This window comes from Lampetra planeri, chromosome 3, assembly GCF_965212315.1.
Source record: "Lampetra planeri chromosome 3, kcLamPlan1.2.h2, whole genome shotgun sequence".
In the NCBI taxonomy this organism is placed as follows: domain Eukaryota; kingdom Metazoa; phylum Chordata; class Hyperoartia; order Petromyzontiformes; family Petromyzontidae; genus Lampetra; species Lampetra planeri.
This window is the reverse complement of record NC_136109.1, coordinates 3,359,593-3,379,705: the sequence shown is the minus strand read 5'-3', so window position 1 is coordinate 3,379,705 and position 20,113 is coordinate 3,359,593. Positions and strand designations below refer to the sequence as shown.

General features: G+C 49.9%; 2 protein-coding genes across 3 annotated transcripts in view; both read left to right on the top strand.

Annotated features, from left to right (window-relative positions):
- LOC144736570 (small ribosomal subunit protein eS17) overlaps positions 1-20,113 on the top strand; it is a 184,736-nt gene that overhangs the window by 40,222 nt on the left and 124,401 nt on the right. The window lies entirely within an intron of this gene.
- The window catches only part of LOC144736516 (uncharacterized), a 66,864-nt gene that overhangs the window by 1,640 nt on the left and 45,111 nt on the right, over positions 1-20,113 (top strand). Inside the window, exon 1 of one of the 2 annotated variants that reach the window (XM_078619064.1) lies at positions 15,280-15,643. The exons of the other annotated variant lie outside the window; for it this stretch is intronic. Within the exon in view, the coding sequence (XP_078475190.1) occupies positions 15,347-15,643 (297 nt within the window). The 5' untranslated portion in view covers positions 15,280-15,346. Of the gene's footprint in view, positions 1-15,279; positions 15,644-20,113 lie in introns of those variants that run through there. 2 annotated transcript variants of the gene reach the window in all.

The window sequence follows — 20,113 nt, the reverse complement described above, 5'->3', positions numbered from 1 at the left end:
GCGACGGGCAAAGGCGGCGTCTTTCAAAGCAACGTGGGGAGGGAGGCAACGGCCTCGCCACGTTCACCAAAAGCCTGAACCCAGCCGCACAGAACACCCCACCAGATCCAAACTGAGAAACCTCTGGATAAAGACCATCGTGACCGGGACAGTGGATAAACCCATGGGCTCAGTGAAACGCTGTGCCCTGACCACGCTCTGCACAACAACAAAACTACAAAGATCCCAAACTTGATTTGGCGCTTTCGTGACTGCAGGAATTACTCTTTGGTTATTTCGGTAAAGTCACGTAGAAAGAGAAAACCTGTGTGTCTATGTTGCGTGTCTCTCTCTGTGTCATCTCTCTCTGCTTATGTGTCTCCGGTTCTGTGTTTTATCTCTCTCTTAAATTTAGCAATATTTTGGAAAACGTAATCAACCAGGTAGAGGGTGTTGACTGTTATGCTAGCCGACTCTCTGTGATGTATTGCATTATATTTCTAAGTTTACTAGGTTTTGTTTTCTCTTTCATTTGTACCTGATGATGATTGCTTGTGTTGCAATCGGCACGTCGCATGCTATTATTTAATTTATTAACTTCTCTTTCTACGTGACTTTACCGAAACAACCAAAGAGTAACAAAGATCCCCCGTATAGCCTGTAACAGACTGTTGGGGCAAGTGCTGTTAGCGAGCACATATGAAGGCCCGGCCGCCTTTGTCTCCCCATTGGCGATGTTCATTTCGCACCGCACCAGGTACTCATTCGAGGCTGAGTCGAACCTCGGGGAGGCCCAGAACCACTTCAGATAATCGTCACCGATGTTGGCCGAGAGCGGGAATCGAACTCGGGTCGCTGGGTTTGTAGCGCAGCGCGCTAACCACTACACCACCGCTCCCCCACGACACAAACACGTGCCTCGCGTACCAGAGATTAAACAATGCATACTTCGCATACCTATACGCAAGTATGAGCGTACTGTGCGTATATAATGAATGAACATCCTTGTACCGAGTTAAACAGTAGTCACAAACCTACCGACGTATCAATCGCATTGTTGTGTGTGTACACGGTACGCATTAACACAAAGGCGTTCAACGTGTGGCTGAGACTACTGACCCCCGCAAATGTGGTGCGGAATTATACTGTCCTTATAACAATAGGGGTCCGTCCATAAATGACGTCACGCGATTTTGTACGATTTTTGACCCCCCCCGTCACATGGCGTCACAAAAAGTCAGCCCCCCCCCCTCAAATATGACGTCACAAAGCTCTGCCCCCCCCCCCCCCCAAAAAACACATATTTCCATTTATAAATAAAACATGCTTCAAATCGCTTTAAAATATTGTCATGATAATGCGTATTTAATGTGGCTCTGCACTCTGTTTAATAACAATGATTAAAAAAAAATTCAAAATGTATGCTTCTCCATTCTCCCATGGAGAAGCAAAATGCTCCTTCATGGAATAAATAAAAGGTGACCTTAGTAAATTTAAATAATCAAATAGTTAATAATGAAAATTAATAAAAATTAGTGTCGTTATAACAATTCTATATTTATTTAAAGTTACGCATTTTTATGTGACGTCACATTTCTCAAACCCCCCCCCCCCTCATCACACATCGTCACAAATGTCTGACCCCCCCCCCCCTCCAGGTGCGTGACGTAGTTTATGGACGGCCCCTAACGCTAAACTTAATTCCTCTTACCCTTGACTTAAAGCTTTTGTGACTGCAGGAATTCATATCTTTGGGTCTTTTGGTAAAGTCACGTAGATGGGTTGAAAGAAAATAACAAAAAATAATGACGTTTCCATCACAACACAAGCGATCGTTATCAGGAGGAACAAAAAAATCGCTCGTGTTGTGATCGAAACGTCATCGTTTTTTGTTATTTTCTTCCAACCCATCTACGTGACTTTACCGAAAGACCCAAAGAATATCCTCTTACCCTATCCCCAATGGTAAACCTCTAACACCATTCCTAACACTAAACGTGTAATCCTATCCCTAATGCTAAAGCTTTAAATCGAAATCGATCCCTAACCCTCGAATCGAATCCTCTAACCCTATCCCAAATGCTTAACCTTTAACCTTCTAACCCTATCCCTAATGTTAAACCTCTAATCCTATCCCAGAGCCCATCCCTAATGCTGAACTATAACCATCTAACCATATCCCTAATGCTAAACCCTTACCCTATCCCTAACACTAAACTCTGACCCTCTAAACCTCTAACTCTGTCCCTAAAACTCTAACCCTATCCCAAGGCTACACCCTTTCCTTCTAACCCTGTCACTAATGCTGAACCCTAAACTTTCTTACCCTATCACTAACACTCAACCTGAAACATCTAACCCTCATCCTGTCTCTAATACTAAATGTTAATCCTAAACCTCGTATCCTATCGTAACCCCCATTCCTCTAATCCATAATGATAAACTCGAAACCTATAACCCTGTGAACACGCTAAACCCTAACTATACCGTCTAACATTAATCCTAAATGCTAAACTCTAACCTCTAACCCTAAATCCTAACCCATTATCACTGATGGTCATTTCTAATCTCTAACGCAGTGGTTCTCAACATTGATCTCCGTGCCCCCCCCCCCCCCCAGGTGACTAAGGCCACAGTACACAGAGAGAGAGCGCATGCCCACGCCGCCAGTCAATGTGTTGTTAGGCATTTGTCTCACGTTGCGTATCAGTGCTCTGCCTCCGCAATGTGGCGCTGACATTCCAGACGTTCATCATTTCTCCTGCACAGTATCCACGTCAACATTTCCCCTGCACAGTATCTCAACCCATGCTGTGCCGCATGGGTTGGGACCTACTACCCTAACCTCTCACCCGAACTCTGACCCCTTAACCCAAATCCCTGAACGCTCGTCGCTAATGCTAAACCTAAATAAATTATCAGTTTAACACGTAGGCTTTCACGACTAATATTATTCATAATAAAGTTGTTTTGGGTTAGATCGCGCAAGTGTCAATGTGTCGTAACCCTCCACAGCCAGTAACGTTTGTCACGTAAACATCGCGCGAATTAGTTAACTACTCTCCAACACCCCGGTGGACTGAAATAGTTAACTAATTGGCGCTTTGTTTACGTGACAAACCTTGCTGGCTGTGTCGGGTGGTGGAGGGTTACGACACATTCATACTTGCGCGATCTAATCCAAAAAACCGTTATTATGAATCTAAATGATCACCCTGGACCCTAACCAGTAAACATGACCAGTAATCTCTGACCCCTATCTCTAACCCTAAACACAAACCATTAATCATAACCTCTCAACCTCAAACCCTAAAAATCTAATCATAATCAATACCCCTAATCCTCGGTGCAATCGACTCATGCGCAGGTACCACGTGAATTGTTACATTGCGGCATTGTGATAGATGGAAGCTTTGGGAGGCCTTCATCCAGCAGTGGATTGATGACAGCTGATGATGACTGTGTTTTCTTTCGAGCCGAATAACGGGACGAAGTCACACGGCGGCACGCTGAGGTTGCGGAGACGGCGCTCCGTGTTTGGTGATGAGAGAACCCCCTCATCATCATCATTATTTTGGCTACTGGTATAAATGTCCACGTGATGATAAGCCACTTCGTTGAGCTCTCATTTGTGGCCAGGTTACAAAAGAGCTACTTCGCTCAGTGGGCCTTACCTGGTCAACAAATAAAATAGTACACGATAAAGTGCGGCGATTCACGTGGGATGTCATCACCACGATGGAAAAAGGGGTTTTCTATTTAGCGCTCGTGTTATGTCTTCGTCACTGGTCAATTTTCCCCAGTTTTCTGTAAGCGTTAAGTTTCATATAGTAACACAAACGTATACTAACATCGTGTTTGTATAGGATCATCTGTAAGAGAGTCATTGTGACTCCACTACACACGGTGCTCAGGCACTATCGTATTGAACATGTTACCGGCTGATGTTCTATCCCTGAGTCTGAGCAAATTTTGCAACAGACTTGAAACGGTGTTGCTGTTCCAATGGGCTCACAGTGTGTGATCAGTACGCAGGGTCAAACATCTGGGTGGGCAATGGTGCCCTGAACAGTGGTCACTCGCTCATCGTAGCACTGCGCTGCATATAACCCTTGCGATATTTGCATTTAGCGCATGCAACATCAATGTTTTACATCTATTTAATGTATATAAAGGAAAATGTGTGAATTTGCGTTTCTGTTAAATATGTTTAGCATACTTTCCGACATGCAACAAACTTGAAATTTGGCATGTGGGTAGCTTCCAGACTGTACACAATGCAAAAAGTATAAAAATAGACTTTTGTATTTGGGGGGGGGGGGGGGGCGGCTCAATAATGGATATATTTTGCACGGCAAGTGAGCGGTGACGTCACATCTGTGATGTCACCCGCATGCGGCAGCGTCACGCAGTGTGCCTGCTGACGTCACGCATCCCCCCCCACCCTCCGCATAGGCCGTGTATTAATCCAAGACAAGAATCCAAGTCTCGGGCGAAGCTGGGTAGTAAAGCTAGTACAGCATAATCCGTTACATATTTACACACGCATACAAAGCACGTTAACATGCCTACAGCGAACTGCAAAGACATTGAAAGATCCCCGTGTATCCTTTACTGACTGTAGGGGCAAGTGCTGTTAGCGAGCAGCACCTGTGAAGGCCGGCACTGTGGCACACAAGGGGATGGGTGGCCAGCACCATGCCCGGTCGCCTTTGTCTCCCCAGGTCCTCATTTGAAGCTGAGTCGACCTAGGGGAGGCCCAGAACCCGTTGAAATAATCGTCACTGGGGTTGGTCGTGAGCTACACTACACTTCCCCACAGCGGACTGCAAAGAGAAAGATCCCCCCTATTGCCTTAACAGACTGTTGGGGCAAGTGCTGTTAGCGAGCACCTATGAAGGCCGGCATGGCACACGAGGGGACAGGTGGCCAGCACCACGGCCGACCGCCTTTGTCTTACCAGTGGTGATGTTTTTACACACCGCACCAGGTACTCATTTTTTAGGCTGAGTCGACCTAAGGGAGGCCCAAAACGCGTTCAAACCCTGGAACCGAACTCGGGTGGCCGGGATCGTAGTGCAGCGCGCGAACCGCTACCCCCCCCCCCCCCCCCACAGCAGATGACAAAGACAAAGATCCCCCGTATAGCCTGTAACAGACTATTGGGGCAAGTGCTGTAAACGAGCACCTATGACGGCCAGAACGGCACACGAGGGGGTGGGTGGCCAGCACCACGCCTGGCCACCTTTGTCTCCCAAGTGGCGATGTTTACACACTGCACCAGGTACTCATTCGAGGCTGAGTCAACTGAGGGGAGGCCCAGGACCGGTTCAGATAATCGTCACTGATTTTGGCCGTGAGCGGGATTCGAACCCGGGTAACCAGGTTCGTAGTGCAGCGTAGTGCAGCGTAGCGCTAACCGCTACGGACGGCACACACACACACAGCACGTGCACAATGCTTGCACACAACACACGTGGAGTGCACGTTGCGTTATGCGCGAAACGCAAACTGCGCAGGAGGCGTGGGGACCGATTCGGTGGGCGAACGCGGCCAACAGAGATCATGAGATGGACTCCATGAGTCCACACCCCTCCCTCACCCCATGACCACGCCGCCGCACCACCCCCACGCCCCCGTTTGCCCCGACTGATTGAAACCAGGAGCCGTCGGTAAAAACAAAAATAAACAAACCCAATTTGTGGTGGACAGCCTTTTGACCTCTGACCTCGGCCGTAACGACCAAGGTTTTACATGATGTGCAACACCGAGGTTTGTCCACCAGGTGGACTTATGTCAATTATAACCATCGTCACGTTTATAACCTGTGTCAAAAGTCGTAGGTCGTACACCACGGATCCCTGGATTATTTTGTTCGTAGTGAGCCCTTACTTGCAATGGCGGAGCCAGGATTTTCAGGTAGGGGGGGCAACCCCTCCAGCAATGAAAAACGATAGAGGAGTTGTTAGTAAGTAAGGACTTGTCCCTTGCTTTTTATTCGACGCGTGTGCGGCGATGGCGCAGCCATCGATCGAGGGTCGAATTCGAACCGCGTTGTGTGATCGGCATCGCGCTCGCTGAAGGTGTTTGCCTTCAGGGAAGTCGTGGACTGTATACGCAACTGCGCACAATTCTGTGAGTCACTTATAACTGCTTTGCCGTTACGTATTGCCAATTATGGACTCAGACTATTGTCCTATCATCTCATAGAGTCCCTGGCACGTAATAATATGCTACACAGTGGCAGTGGGGGTCGCAAAATGCCGATTTATTACTAATAAACCCCAATGATCCGATCAAAATTAGGGATTTCGATCGGATAATTGGGGGGGCACGTGCCCCCCCCCCCCACTACTTGACTCACATAAACGCTGTGGCCGGCTGGCAAAGTCACCGATGTACAGAGACACTTGAGGTTTGTTATGTAGATTTCACCCGAACATTATATGGTCCTAATGAAATATATATCCAGTGTTTTGATGGCTATGTTTTTTTTAAAATTACAGGCCGCGATTACAGACACTCACTTCAATAAACTTGGCATTTAACTCCACTTACTGTGGCTTCATAGCTTTATGCGTTTGCTTTGGGTGCTACCACCGTTGCATTATCACAAGAATCATCACACCCCATTCTTCCGCCCCCATGTCCCCCCCCCCTAACTATGTTTTGAATAGAATGTAGAAACATTTAAAATGTCAAACAAAGTTGTCCACCAATGCATGCTAAGTAAAGGTACTGCACACTGAAAACACAGTCATCATTCAGCGTTTGCAGAACCTGCCTGCGGTAAAGTGGTTTAAGCAATGCGTTTATCGTCAAGACGTCTCGGTGGACAAACCTGTTTGTTGTGTGCGATGTGTGGTTTTCAACGTGTTCTCACCACCCACAAACTAGTCGGTGAACACTTACGCTGGAACAGCCAGCTTCTCATGATATGTACCGTAGTGGAATCCCTGTGTACTGCACTTAGCATTCGAGTTAACTTGCGCGCTAACTCGAGGGTTACGCGTTCAAGGAGCTGACTGCTGTAGATATGAGTCGTGTTCTTCAGATTTCGTTACACGATCATATTGCCTCAATCTCCGGTGGGAACACACGGTTCACTTGTGCGTGATCGCTGTGAAGGATTCTAGATTTGAAGCTTTCGTGACTGCAAGGATTCATACTCTGGTTTTTTTGGTAATGTCACGTAGGTATAAAATAAGATAAATTAAATTAAATCACGACGTTTCGGAGGCAACACAAGCCTCCGTCTTCAGGTGGAACACGCCACGGCAAAATCTTATCCACTACAGTGATTTTGCTGTGGCGTGTTCCACCTGAAGACGGAGGCTTGTGTTGCCTCCGAAACTTCGTGATTTAGTTTATTTAATTTTTTTTACCTACGTGACTTTGCCGATAAACCAAAGAGTACACTGTGAAAGAACCTGGAGTCATTACCTCAGGCGAGTGCACCTTGCAGGGTAACATTCCGCATTAAACTGTGGCTCTGATAACCACGCAACACACTGACCGGACGCATGGTTATACTCTACACGGCTATCTGCAGTTTTCACGAATCACCCCCCAAACCACGACTCTGGCAACATGCATTTAATTGAACAGATTTCTGAAGATGCAATGCATCGCCATTGAATTGCACGGTGCAATTATTCAGAAGCAACATACATCAAGACACTGAAAAGGGACGGGTGGCAAGCGAGTCAATGAGGGCGTCGGAGGAGGTGGGTCGTGGTCAATAGGAAGTTATTTTAATTCAGGAGAAAAGGATTTATGGTGGTATGTGATTGGGAAGTGAGAGAGAAGACAACGGATAAGTGTAGATCAGAGTGAAAGTCTGTAATACATGGAGAGAACGTTCTTAAACGAAGCAGCACTCTGGATGGCCACGGAGAGAGACTTTCAGTCAGTAGTGGGGCACTGAAGAAGTGACACCGGTGTGATGGAGATGAAACTCACAACATGTACAATGTTGTGGGTTAGCGTGATGGTTATCGCCTAATGAAGCTGGCTTTAATCACCAGCGAAACATCGTACTCGAATTGTAAATGTTGTGGGGTTACTCTCCAACACACCGGTTGCTGAAGTCGTAACCGTTTGGCAAATTTGTTTACGTGACAAACTTACCCCAAAAACAACCTTTAGTGTGTACTTTATAGTCTTTAGAACACATCAGTCAACTCTCTATTATCCAAGGTGTAGCAGATAAAAGAAAAACACGGATAATACTTGGCACGTGCAAATTCGGCTGAACAGACGGTTTTGTTTAACTGTGTCTGAAGACTAGAATGTGGCATCTGTTCATTGCTTCTCAAGCAATCGGTTTACTTCCATGCCAGCATGTTGGCGGTATATGTGGGTATTGAATCCCTGAGTAGATGAGAATAAAACCAGGGCTTGTGTTCTTGGCAAACATGGTGAATCTGCAACTTGGATATATAATCGGTCTCTGAATTATCACGAGTTAGTTGGACCGTGTTACTCTTTGGTTCTTTCGGTAAAGTCACGTAGGTATAAAATATAACAAAATCACGACGTTTCGATCGCAACACAATAGCGGTCGTCCTCTGGCGGAAAACATTTAATCCAGCAATGGAACTGCTGAACTAGCGAGAGAGCAGCTACAACAAGGACGTTATATATGTGGTGATGGGCAAGCAAGCGGGGTCTGAGCTGGAAAGGAATTCCATCCCCGGACACAAGCACATCAGTTGTGTTAATGGGGGGGATTAGGGAGGGAGGGATTAGGGAGGGAGATGAGCATGAATGAGCTTCCGTCGCCGCATACGAATATCATTCCCACATATGCGCACATCAGCAATCCAAAGGACATGTGAGCATGAGAGTGCAATCCAAAGGAACTGTGAGAGATCTAAGAGAGAGGCATGGAGAGAGACACACACAAAGAGTCGGAAATAACAGCTGACATAGGCAGGTAGGATGGAAACATCACAGTCAGTTAAGACTTTACCTGGTTAATAACGTCCTTCCAATAATTGCTCAGTTTGTACCCATCTTCTCGGTTGAAGTTGTGTCTGTGGTTATATATCTGGATGGCTTCATGAACAAATCTCTGAAGGTAGCCGGTAGGTTTTCAGAGTACCTCCGTCTTGGAAAAAACAACTTCGTGTGAGCCCACAGCGTTAAAACAATGATCAGCAACGGCAGAGGTATTGGTATTGGAGGTATTGGTCAGATCCGCCTTGTGCTCACGAACGTGGTCCGAGACATGTCGTTTGGTTTCCCCAATGTAACTGCTGCCACAACCACAACTCAGTTTGTAGACACCAGGGTATTGCATGTCAGGAAGCACATCCTTTACAGATGGGATTAAATCACGGATTTTGTGTACTGTGTTGAAACGAACCTGTATCCTGTGTTTGTTTAAGACTTTGGAAATCTTTTTGGTAACCCCTGCTATGTATGGCAAAGTGATGGTTTTGGTTGGATCCTCAGAAGGTTGTCTCCCCATGGCTTTGCGGATTGTACGTTCCGAGTATCCGTTCATCCTGAGGGCTTGGTGTATGTGCTCCAACTTACTGACTAGGTGGTGTTGGTCGGAAATGCAACGGGCCCTATGGTGTAATGTTTTGATGAGGGGATTCTTCTGGGCTGGATGGTGGTGGGAGTCAGGCTTTAGATAGGATCCGTGTGGGTGGCTTTCCTGTAGATGGAATGTCTCAACGAGCCATCAGGTCTCTTCTCGATCAAAACATCTTAAAAAATATAAATATACCATAACACGCCAGGACAATGATGCTGCCATGCTGAATGGTCAGTACGCTGGAATTACAATCCAGGGGTTGTCGGTTTGACCTCCCGGCACGATTCCCCTGCCACTGTCCACCCACGACTATAAATGGGAACACCACCGTTGGTCGGCAGGTCACGTGTGGTGGGATAAGTGTGGGTACCTTCACCTCTTTCACGAGTAGGCCAAATACCTGCTTGAGGGACTCTCTAGAGCTCCCTTTAGTGGAGATCTTTCCTCCAGCAGTGGCATGAGCAAGTGCTTGCAGGGCCGCACATTTACATGTTTATAAGCATGAACTCCGACCCAAATTCTACGAATTAAAGACCCCTTCTGGATTTCACCATTGCTGCATATGCAACACGAGTACAGTTAAATTAAATCTTGTGGAACTGTAGACAAAACCGGGGGAGATACATTGGGTTCTATATAATTGGACTTAATGTATTGGGTTATAATTGTACTTATTACACGGGGTTATATCGTAATTGCACTTACTGCAATTTAATATAATTGGTGAGATTACATTAAAATATGAATTCCATTCATTTAATTAACGGTAATTGTATCTACCTACTTAATACACGGGGTTATATCGTAATTGCACTTACTGCATTGGGATATAATTGGTGAGATTACATTAAAATATTAATTGCATACATTTAAATGACGGTAATCGATCTATCGTTGATGTAAATGTAATGACCCGACTCCCACGACCTTCGATTTGTATGTTGAGAAATATGAAATTGATGGAATAGCGAAACAGGAGAATCCACATAACTATGTACACCCATTAGGAAATTTTATATCGAACAGAAATCAGAGGATAACGGTGGATTGAATTCAGGCGTCAAAATTAACAATGCTAGCAATTCACGCAACACAAAAGAAAGTGTATTTGTAAATCACAGCTGGTCACTGATGGAGAGTAAGATAAATCGCATTGGCTGATAGAGACAGAATCATAGAACAAGTGGAGGAATGTAATGCAGATACATTTTGAAAAAAATATCACATACTACTGCACTTTGGGATGGTGTTCCAGATGTACACATTGGAGTAACCACTTCTGTCTGAACTATGGAAAGAAACTCACTGAAGCAAATTGAATAAATGGATATCATCAAAGCAGCAGAATAGCTCTGTACTAAGTGCGTACAATATTGAATGACTTCAGTCCTTTAATGATGTCTCAGTCATGCTGATATCCACAGATGGTTGACACGCGCTGTACACTTGTATGAAGAATTAAATACCCATTTGGCCTCACGTCACACACGTCTCGTTTACGCAAATCACAGGGAATAATGGACAATTCACAGGAGAATCAACTACGTAGACAAGCTCGCTTAAGTTATTTTGCAATTGACCATATCATCTTGATTTGAAGCTTTCGTGACCGCAGGAATCCATACTCTTTGGTTGTTTCGGGAAAAGTCACGTAGGTATAAAATAAAATAAATCACGACGTTTCGATCGCAACCCTCCCTAATCTCTCTCTAATCCCCCATTAATCCCCCATTAACACAAATGAGGTGCTTGCGTCTGGGGGTAGAATTCCTTTCCAGCTCAGACCCCGCTTGCTTGCCCATCGCCACATCTATAGCCTTGTTGTAGCTGCTCTCTCGCTAGTTCAGCAGTTCCACTGCTGGATTATTTTTTTTAGGCCTAAGGACGACCGCTTGTGTTGCGATCGAAACGTCGTGATTTATTTTAATTTATACCCACGTGACTTTTCCCGAAAGAACCAAAGAGTAGATGACCATATAATGTCCATCCCATCCTAGAAAAAGACAAATTGATATCAAATACCATTCTGCCTGGCTTGTTTTGACTCTGAACGTGGAGTATTTGATTCAGTCGAGACTGATGCAGTCATCCAAGCTCTCACAAAGCTCGGCGTTAATCAAATATGATAACATAGAAATTATCCATAATAAAGGAATGTTTTGGGTTAGATCGCGTAAATATATAAATGTGTCATTAGGGGGCGTCCATAAATGACTTCACGTACCCGGGGGGGGGGGTCATTCATTTGTGACGATGTGTGACGAGCGGGGGGGGTTTGAGAAATGTGACGTCACATCAAATGCGCAACTTTAAATAAATATAGACAACACGTTCTACTTAATTAAATAGACTTTTCAATAAATGTTTTCTCCTACAACATCAGAGTGCAGCGCCGCATTAAATACGCACTACAATGACAATAGTTTAAAGCGGGGGGGGGGGCAGAGCTTTGTGACGTCATATTTGAGGGGGGGGGGTCTGACTTTTTGTGACGCCGTGCGAGGACGGGGGTCAAAAATCGTCCAAAATCGCGTGACGTCATTTATGGACGGCCCCTTGAACCCGCCACCACCCGCCACAGCCAACTAGTAAAGCTTGACACGTAAACAGAACGTGGCCAATTCGTCACTAGCACAGCACCACACCGGTGTGTTGGAGAGCCAAGCCACAACATTTACAATCTGAGTACGACGTTTCGCCAGTAATTACAACTAGCTTCATCAGGCGACAGCCAGATTTGTGGAGAAGTCCTCCTGTTTCGTTCCTTCGATCGAGGGGGAGCTGTGTGGTGCCACAGCGACGGGGCCGCTCGGCCGAGCCAGGGAGCCGCCCGGCTTCCACCGCCGCACTGCCCCCCATCACCCCCCCCACATAAACACGCACCCGCACCCACGTAGGGCCTCGTGGTCGGGTCACCTACCCTGAGTTTTCACCCGAGGGCCCCCTAGGGGGGTTACCCCACGGTTTCTCAGGGCCAGGGAATTGGACAGGACCCTTCCCAGGCCAAGTAACACTGCGGCGCCGTGGGCGGATTTGAGATCGCACGACCACGGCGAGCTCAGAGAGCCCCGCAGTTAGAAACGCATACAAACACAAACACGGGTCAGCAAGGCAGATAGCTGGGATCAGGAACCGGGACGACTGATTGGTCGAAAGTTCAAAGGCCGGCGGGATCGCAAAAGAGCGGGAAATCCTAGGCTCAGGATTGGTCGAGAGACCAAGGCGGTCGGGACGGGGGCGCCTAGCCTTTGATGTGAATAGTTTAAAAGAAAACGCAGGGGCAGTAGGGAACTCTCTTCTTCTGGAGTTTGGACACGGGGTCAGCGACGAAGGAGTCATCGGGCGAGCCGCTAGATTGTCTGCAGGACGATCTGAGCGCCGCAAGGTCACCAAGGACTACAGACGGTATCGTGTTGCGCGCCTTACAACACCTCAGAGCGGAGGGTAGGATCCGTAGGAGAGGGTTAGTTCGGGGTAAGGACGAGTAGGAAAGCGGTTTAGCAGAGAGCGCAGCATAGAATAGGGCTACACGGCACCAGAGTGTGGGTTAGAAGCGCCTTGCTGTCCCGCACACACACACGGGTGGCTCGGTTGGTTAGCAAGGGCTAATAAAATCTCGAGCGTAGTAACAAAACCGTGTTGTTGGGTGTTTTTGGAACGTGGTATTAGCGTGCACTGCATTCGCGAGTGTGTGGTCGTTGTACGCATAAAGGCCGTGGTCTCTGTACGATTGTGCGGGTACGGAGGTGTGTGCGTTAACGCCCGGGGAGAGCACTTTTGGTGTGTTGGCGTGACTACGCAGCCGTGTGAGAGGAGAATCGTCCTTGTACGATATTTGTGTTGACGTGCACGCGCGAGTGGGGGAGGGGACGAGTCGTCGTGTCGGCGTGTGCCCCGCTTGCGTGCGCTCGTTACTTGCGTAAGCTCTCGGCGTGCGTAATCGGCGTGCCCAAGGTGCGCGATCGTAACGTGGGCGGCCAGCGCGGCGCAGAGCGGCGCAGGAGTGGGTATCGCGTGTGGAGCTGTATGCGTGTGTGCGCGCACGTTCACGACGTGTGTAACACAGGTGCGCGATCCTAACGTGAGTGGTCAGGGTTGGGTGAGTGCCGTGCAGAGCTGTGTGTGGGTGTGCGCGTGCGTGGTTATCCATGCCTGCTACGCGGACCCGCGGTGGAGGGGAACCCTCGGGTGACGGCTCCCACACCCTGGGTGAGGAGCCTAGCGGCGGTTCGCTTAGCAGCGGGGGGGCGATTGATGATGTTAGTCCGGCCGTTAGTATTATCGAGGGAGGGATCTCGGGGGCTAGCGACCCCCACAAATTGGTGCCGTGTAGCCCTATTCTATGCTGCGCTCTCTGCTAAACCGCTTTCCTACTCGTCCTTACCCCGAACTAACCCTCTCCTACGGATCCTACCCTCCGCTCTGAGGTGTTGTAAGGCGCGCAACACGATACCGTCTGTAGTCCTTGGTGACCTTGCGGCGCTCAGATCGTCCTGCAGACAATCTAGCGGCTCGCCCGATGACTCCTTCGTCGCTGACCCCGTGTCCAAACTCCAGAAGAAGAGAGTTCCCTACTGCCCCTGCGTTTTCTTTTAAACTATTCACATCAAAGGCTAGGCGCCCCCGTCCCGACCGCCTTGGTCTCTCGACCAATCCTGAGCCTAGGATTTCCCGCTCTTTTGCGATCCCGCCGGCCTTTGAACTTTCGACCAATCAGTCGTCCCGGTTCCTGATCCCAGCTATCTGCCTTGCTGACCCGTGTTTGTGTTTGTATGCGTTTCTAACTGCGGGGCTCTCTGAGCTCGCCGTGGTCGTGCGATCTCAAATCCGCCCACGGCGCCGCAGTGTTACTTGGCCTGGGAAGGGTCCTGTCCAATTCCCTGGCCCTGAGAAACCGTGGGGTAACCCCCCTAGGGGGCCCTCGGGTGAAAACTCAGGGTAGGTGACCCGACCACGAGGCCCTACGTGGGTGCGGGTGCGTGTTTATGTGGGGGGGGTGATGGGGGGCAGTGCGGCGGTGGAAGCCGGGCGGCTCCCTGGCTCGGCCGAGCGGCCCCGTCGCTGTGGCACCACAGCTGTGATGGCATCACTTGTGAGCCCTTCTCAAGCAAAGTAGGTGGGATTAATGAATGCATATAAGTGGAAATCCATAAAATATAATTTGCAAACATTTATACTCTATAATTTTAAAAAATCTAACTAGCAACATTGATAGCATGTTATTTATTAACGGGCGACATTTGATCTTATCGTAGCACAAATGCCGTCGCGATTCTACTGGTGACACTTTAAAAAAAGTTGTTATAATGCGTGTCGCGCGCGTGGTGGCGGGGAGGAGGGGCCCGGCGGGGAGGGGCTCCTCCCGGGGGTGGGAGGGGCCACCGCGGGGGGGGGGTGGGAGGGGCCACCGCGGGGGGGGGTGGGAGGGGGGCCCAGGGAGGGGCCACCGCGGAGGGGTGGGAGGGGCCACTGCGGGGGGGTGGGAGGAGCCCCGCGGGAGGGGGATTCAGGGAGGGACACCTCGTGGGTGTGGGTGGGGGGCCCCGGGGGGGGTTGGGAGGGGCCCCGTGGGGATGGGGGAGGGGCCTCGCGGGGGGGTGGGGGGCCCCGAAGGGGGTGGGAGGGGCCCCGCGGGGGGGTGGGAGGGGCCCCGCGGGGGGGGGGTGGGAGGAGCCCCGCGGGGAGGTGGGAGGGGCTCCGTGGGGGGGTGGGTCCCCGGAGGGGTGGGGGAGGGGCCCCGCGGGGGGGGGGGGGTGTTCCTCACCTGCTGGGCTCTCACGCTCCACCTTGGCCCCGCGACTGCCGAGTTTCTCATCCGAGATGAGCGTCCGTCGCGCCGGGGCTCACGGCGGAGTCGCCTCGACCACGGTCGGAGCCCGGCTCCCCGCGGGCCGGGGGGCGAGGGGCCGGGCGGCTCTCGTCAGCGGCGTCCAGGTGGGAGCGCGGGGGGGTCCCGGGGACGCAGAGATTCCTCGGGCGCACGGGGAGAGACCCCCGGCGACTCCGGCGAGGCGTGGAGGAGTGGAAAGATCGGAGCCGGGGACGCGGGGCTTGGGCCGGGCTCTGGGAAGCGGAGCGGAGCTCGGCTTCGCCACCCTGCCGGGCGACTTGCTCCGGGTACGGGCGAGGAGAGGGTGCGGGTTGACGGGGTGTGGGTTGGGGGGGGTGCGGGTTGGGGGGGGGTGCGGGTTGGGGGGGGTGCGGGTTGGGGGGGTGCGGGTTGAGGGGGTGTGGGTTGAGGGGGTGTGGGTTGGGGGGTGCGGGTTGGGGGGGTGCGGGTTGGGGGGCGTGCGGGTTGGGGGGGGTGCGGGTTGGGGGGTGCGGGTTGTGGGGGCGGGTTGGGGGGGGGGTGCGGGATGGGGGGGGGCGGGTTGGGGGGGGTGCGGGTTAGGGGGTGCGGGTTGGGGGTTGCGGGTTAGGGGGTGCGGGTTGGGGGGGGGTGCGGGATGGGGGGGGGCGGGTTGGGGGGGGTGCGGGTTGGGGGGGCGGGTTGGGGGGGGGGTGCGGGATGGGGGGGGGCGGGTTGGGGGGGGTGCGGGATGGGGGGGGGCGGGTTGGGGGGGGGTGCGGGTTAGGGGGTGCGGGTTGGGGGGTGCGGGTTGGGGGGGGGTGCGGGTTGGGGGGTGCGGGTTGGGGGTTAGGGTTATTGTGAGTAGTGAGTGTGAGTAGTGTATGTGAGTAGTGAGTGTAGTGAGTGTGGTGAGTGTGAGTAGTGAGTGTGAGGAGTGTGAGTAGTGAGTGTGGTGAGTGTGAGTAGTGAGTGTGAGGAGTGTGAGTAGTGAGTGTGAGCAGTGTGAGTAGTGTGAGTAGTGAGTGTGGTGAGTGTGAGTAGTGAGTGTGAGGAGTGTGAGTAGTGAGTGTGAGCAGTGTGAGTAGTGAGTGTGAGCAGTGTGAGTAGTGAGTGTGAGTAGTGAGTGTGGTGAGTGTGAGTAGTGAGTGTGTGAGTGTGAGTAGTGAGTGTGTGAGTAGTGAGTGTGAGTAGTGAGTGTGAGTAGTGAGTGTGAGCAGTGTGAGTAGTGAGTGTGGTGAGTGTGAGTAGTGAGTGTGTGAGTAGTGAGTGTGTGAGTGAGAGTGTGTGAGTAGTGTGAGTAGTGAGTGTGAGCAGTGTGAGTAGTGAGTGTGTACGGGGTGATTATTGCTATAATCCCATTTTCGTAATTTTCTAGTTCTTATTGAACACACAAATGCCGAATTGACCTCGGGGGATCTTTAACGTCCACAGCGAAGCAGAGACGGCGTGTCGTCATTACTATGGTTGTGACACCAGCGGTGATGATGAGGGTGGCCGCTGGATTTGATTTGACTCGTATTCACGTCCAGTACGTAGATCCCACAATTCCTTGCACCAAGGCCCCCCCCCCCCCCCCCAATGTATTGCTATAAAATAGATTTCTGTTTATATGATTGTGGCTATGGTTGTACTTTATTCATCCCTAATCTCTGCCATTACATACAATGAAACAAGAAAAGGTAAAAAAGTTAAAACAGAGCAATGCAATACAATACACTATTAGACATTATTGTAAAAAATAAATCCATCCCATGTGTTAGTGAATTTTTTAATATTTTTGGCAGGAAATTAGTTTTCAAATTGACTTTTTCTTTCTGGGGGGGGACCCCCAGACCCCCTGGAAGATTTGGTCCCCCCCAATGTGGACTCCATTGCTACGGCCTTGCGTTGCACACACACACACACATGCGTGCTGTCGACTTGCCTACACACGCGGCAGGTGCGTGATGTCTCGTTCGTGCCCCATGTTTCCCTGCGAGTGCGAGAGGTGGCACACGGTTCCGTGTCTACCCATGCCGTGCCACTGCGGCTTGTGGGCACGCGAGACGCCGCACCTTTCGCGACCAACATCCATAATTCAGGTCTTTTTGTGGATGTCGCCTGATGATGCTCGTTGCAATTACTGGCAAAACGTCGTACTCGGATTGTAAATGTTGTGGAGTTGCTCTCCAACACACCGGTGGTGCTGTACTCGTAACGAATTTGCCACGTTCTGTTAACGTGACAAACCTTACTAGTTGGCCGTGTCGGGTGGTGGCGGGTTTTAACGACACATTTATATATTTACGTGATCTAACCCAACAAAAACAAGGCTGTACCTACCACGGGAACTTGATGACCTGGGGCCGGATGAGCCAACGCGAACCAGCCAAAGGATGCCGGTGTGCTTTGCTCTAGCGCTCCCACACCCACGGTCTGTCTGAAACAGGAGTGTGGGTGTCTGCGTACGACCGCAAGGAAGTTTCACGGCTTGGTGACATCATAGCAAAGGAACGGCGATGGAACTTCTCCTGGCTGCGGTGTAACCTCTACAGCGAACACGCTGCATGGGTTCACGTGAAACAACATTTTGACTTAAAGCTTTCGCGACTGCAGGATTTCATATTCTTTGGGTCTTTCGGTAAAGTCACGTAGATAGATTCAAAGAAAACAACAAAAGACTCCGACGTTTCGATCGCAACACAAGCGGTCGTCTTCAGGAAAAGACGACCGCCTGTGTTGCGATCGAAACGTCGGAGTTTTTGTTTTTTTGTTACTTTTTTTGAACCTATCTACGTGACTTTACCGAAAGACCCAGAGAATATGTAATAACATTTCGCGTGCCAGGGCAATGGATTGATTGCTGTAGGCGATTCAACCGAGCGTATGTGGGATCAGCATGTGCGGCGAGGCACTGCTATTTCACACGGCTAGGTGTATCTTCAGCTGCTGGAGGAGGTGGTGGCCCGCTGATGCCCTGCCCCATGAATCTACTCAATACATGATCAGCTTTCAGAACGGCGGACTGTGAATATTTTCGAAAATCGGCGGGTGAAATAGACGTTGAAGTTATCGCGTGGCTGACCAGCAAGGCAGCTTGCACGCACGTCTGTTTTGTTTGGTTCTCACAGCTGCCTGCTGTAATTGAGTTACTAAAATGTCATCTCAATCTTCTTGAGAATGAAATATAAAATAGGATCACGTGACATTCGCAAACTTGAAACCATTTTGTAGCCAGTCTGCAGTGTAGCTCAAATACCCAAACACTGACCCTGACGCAGAGCCCCCCACTTTCTAACACTGATGCAGAGCCCCTCACTCTCTAACACTGATGCAGAGCCCCCCACTCTCTAACACTGATGCAGAGCCCCCCACTCTCTAACACTGACACTGATGTAGAGCCCCCCACTCTCGAACACTGACCCCAACACTAAGCAGAGCCCCCTACTGTCTAACAATCACCTAATATAATGACACACTTACGCAATTTCATATTCCAAAGTCAGGTGAATTTGGGTCTGCAACTGTCCCTTTTGTAGTCCCTTGCATTCATCAGCGGCCTTCTCAAGATGCCGCTCATTTTGGGCCCTGGCTGGCTGAGCTCTCCATGCTCGGCGTGCGGCCTTAGCTTAGCATCGTTGTGGCGAGTGGCGCAGAGCTTCTCAGATGTGGGGGGCTGCGGCGAGGGCTTTTCCGCCAGTCTCAGTTTGACCCCAGACAGTTTACGGATCACGATTGCGTGCAGATGATGTTACGTCCAGTGTTAGGCCTCGATCCAATGTTATTGGCCTAGCTGCAATTATTGCCCTTGATGTTATTGGCCCACTTTTTGTATCACCACCACCATCATCATCATCATACTCTTTGGACCTTTCGTTCAAGTCACGTAGGTATAAAATAAAATAAATATATTTAATTGCGACGTTTCGGGCGCAACACAAGCGTCCGTCATCAGGTGGGACAACCACGGCAAGAAACAATTGCTGAAGTGGGCGGCCACTTGCAGTCACGAAAACTTCAAGTCTAGATCATCATCATCTTTGCCCCGTACCTCTTTCCTTTCGATGTTGCCACGCCTGTGGTGTCAGGGTCTGGAAAAAACACACAAAAGGGCAACAACTGTAGCCCTGTTACCTGGCGCATGTAGGGCTCATATCAAGGGTCATACCACGTCCCTGTCCATCAGTCACTGCATCAGCAACTGCTCATGTTCGTTAGCCCTTGACGATGTTGAGAGTTAACCAAACATCTCTTTACCATCTTTTAAAACACCCAACTCTACCTGTAACAATTGGGTAGGTGTAGGAGCAGGATATAAATAATATTCTTGTGTTTTTAAGAGAGGCTTGTTGGTTAAGTTTATTTTATTGTTTCCCTGGGCAAAGTTCTCTTTTTATGCAGCAGATGCACTCGCTGCTGCGTGTGTGCTGGAGGCTATCTGCTGGCAGTCGTAATCAGTGGTCACCCATGGAGGGGGGAGCATGGCAAGGCTGTGCTGCGTGCCCGGCGTGAGCAATTGCGTGGTGCTCAGCGTGTGGAGAGAGGCTGGTGTTTCAATCTAGATTTGAAGTTCTCGTGACTCCAGGGATCCATATACTCTTTCGTTCTTTCGGCAAAGTCACGTAGGTAGAAAATAAAATAGCAGCCCCTTCTGCCCACTTCAGCAATTGTTTCTTGCTGTGGTTGTCCAACCTGATGACGGATGCTTGTGTTGCGCCCGAAACGTCGTGATTTAATTTAATTTATACCTACGTGACTTTACCGAAAGAACCAACGAGTAGAGACTGGTGTTTTGTTTGGACGCCACTGCAGTGGTC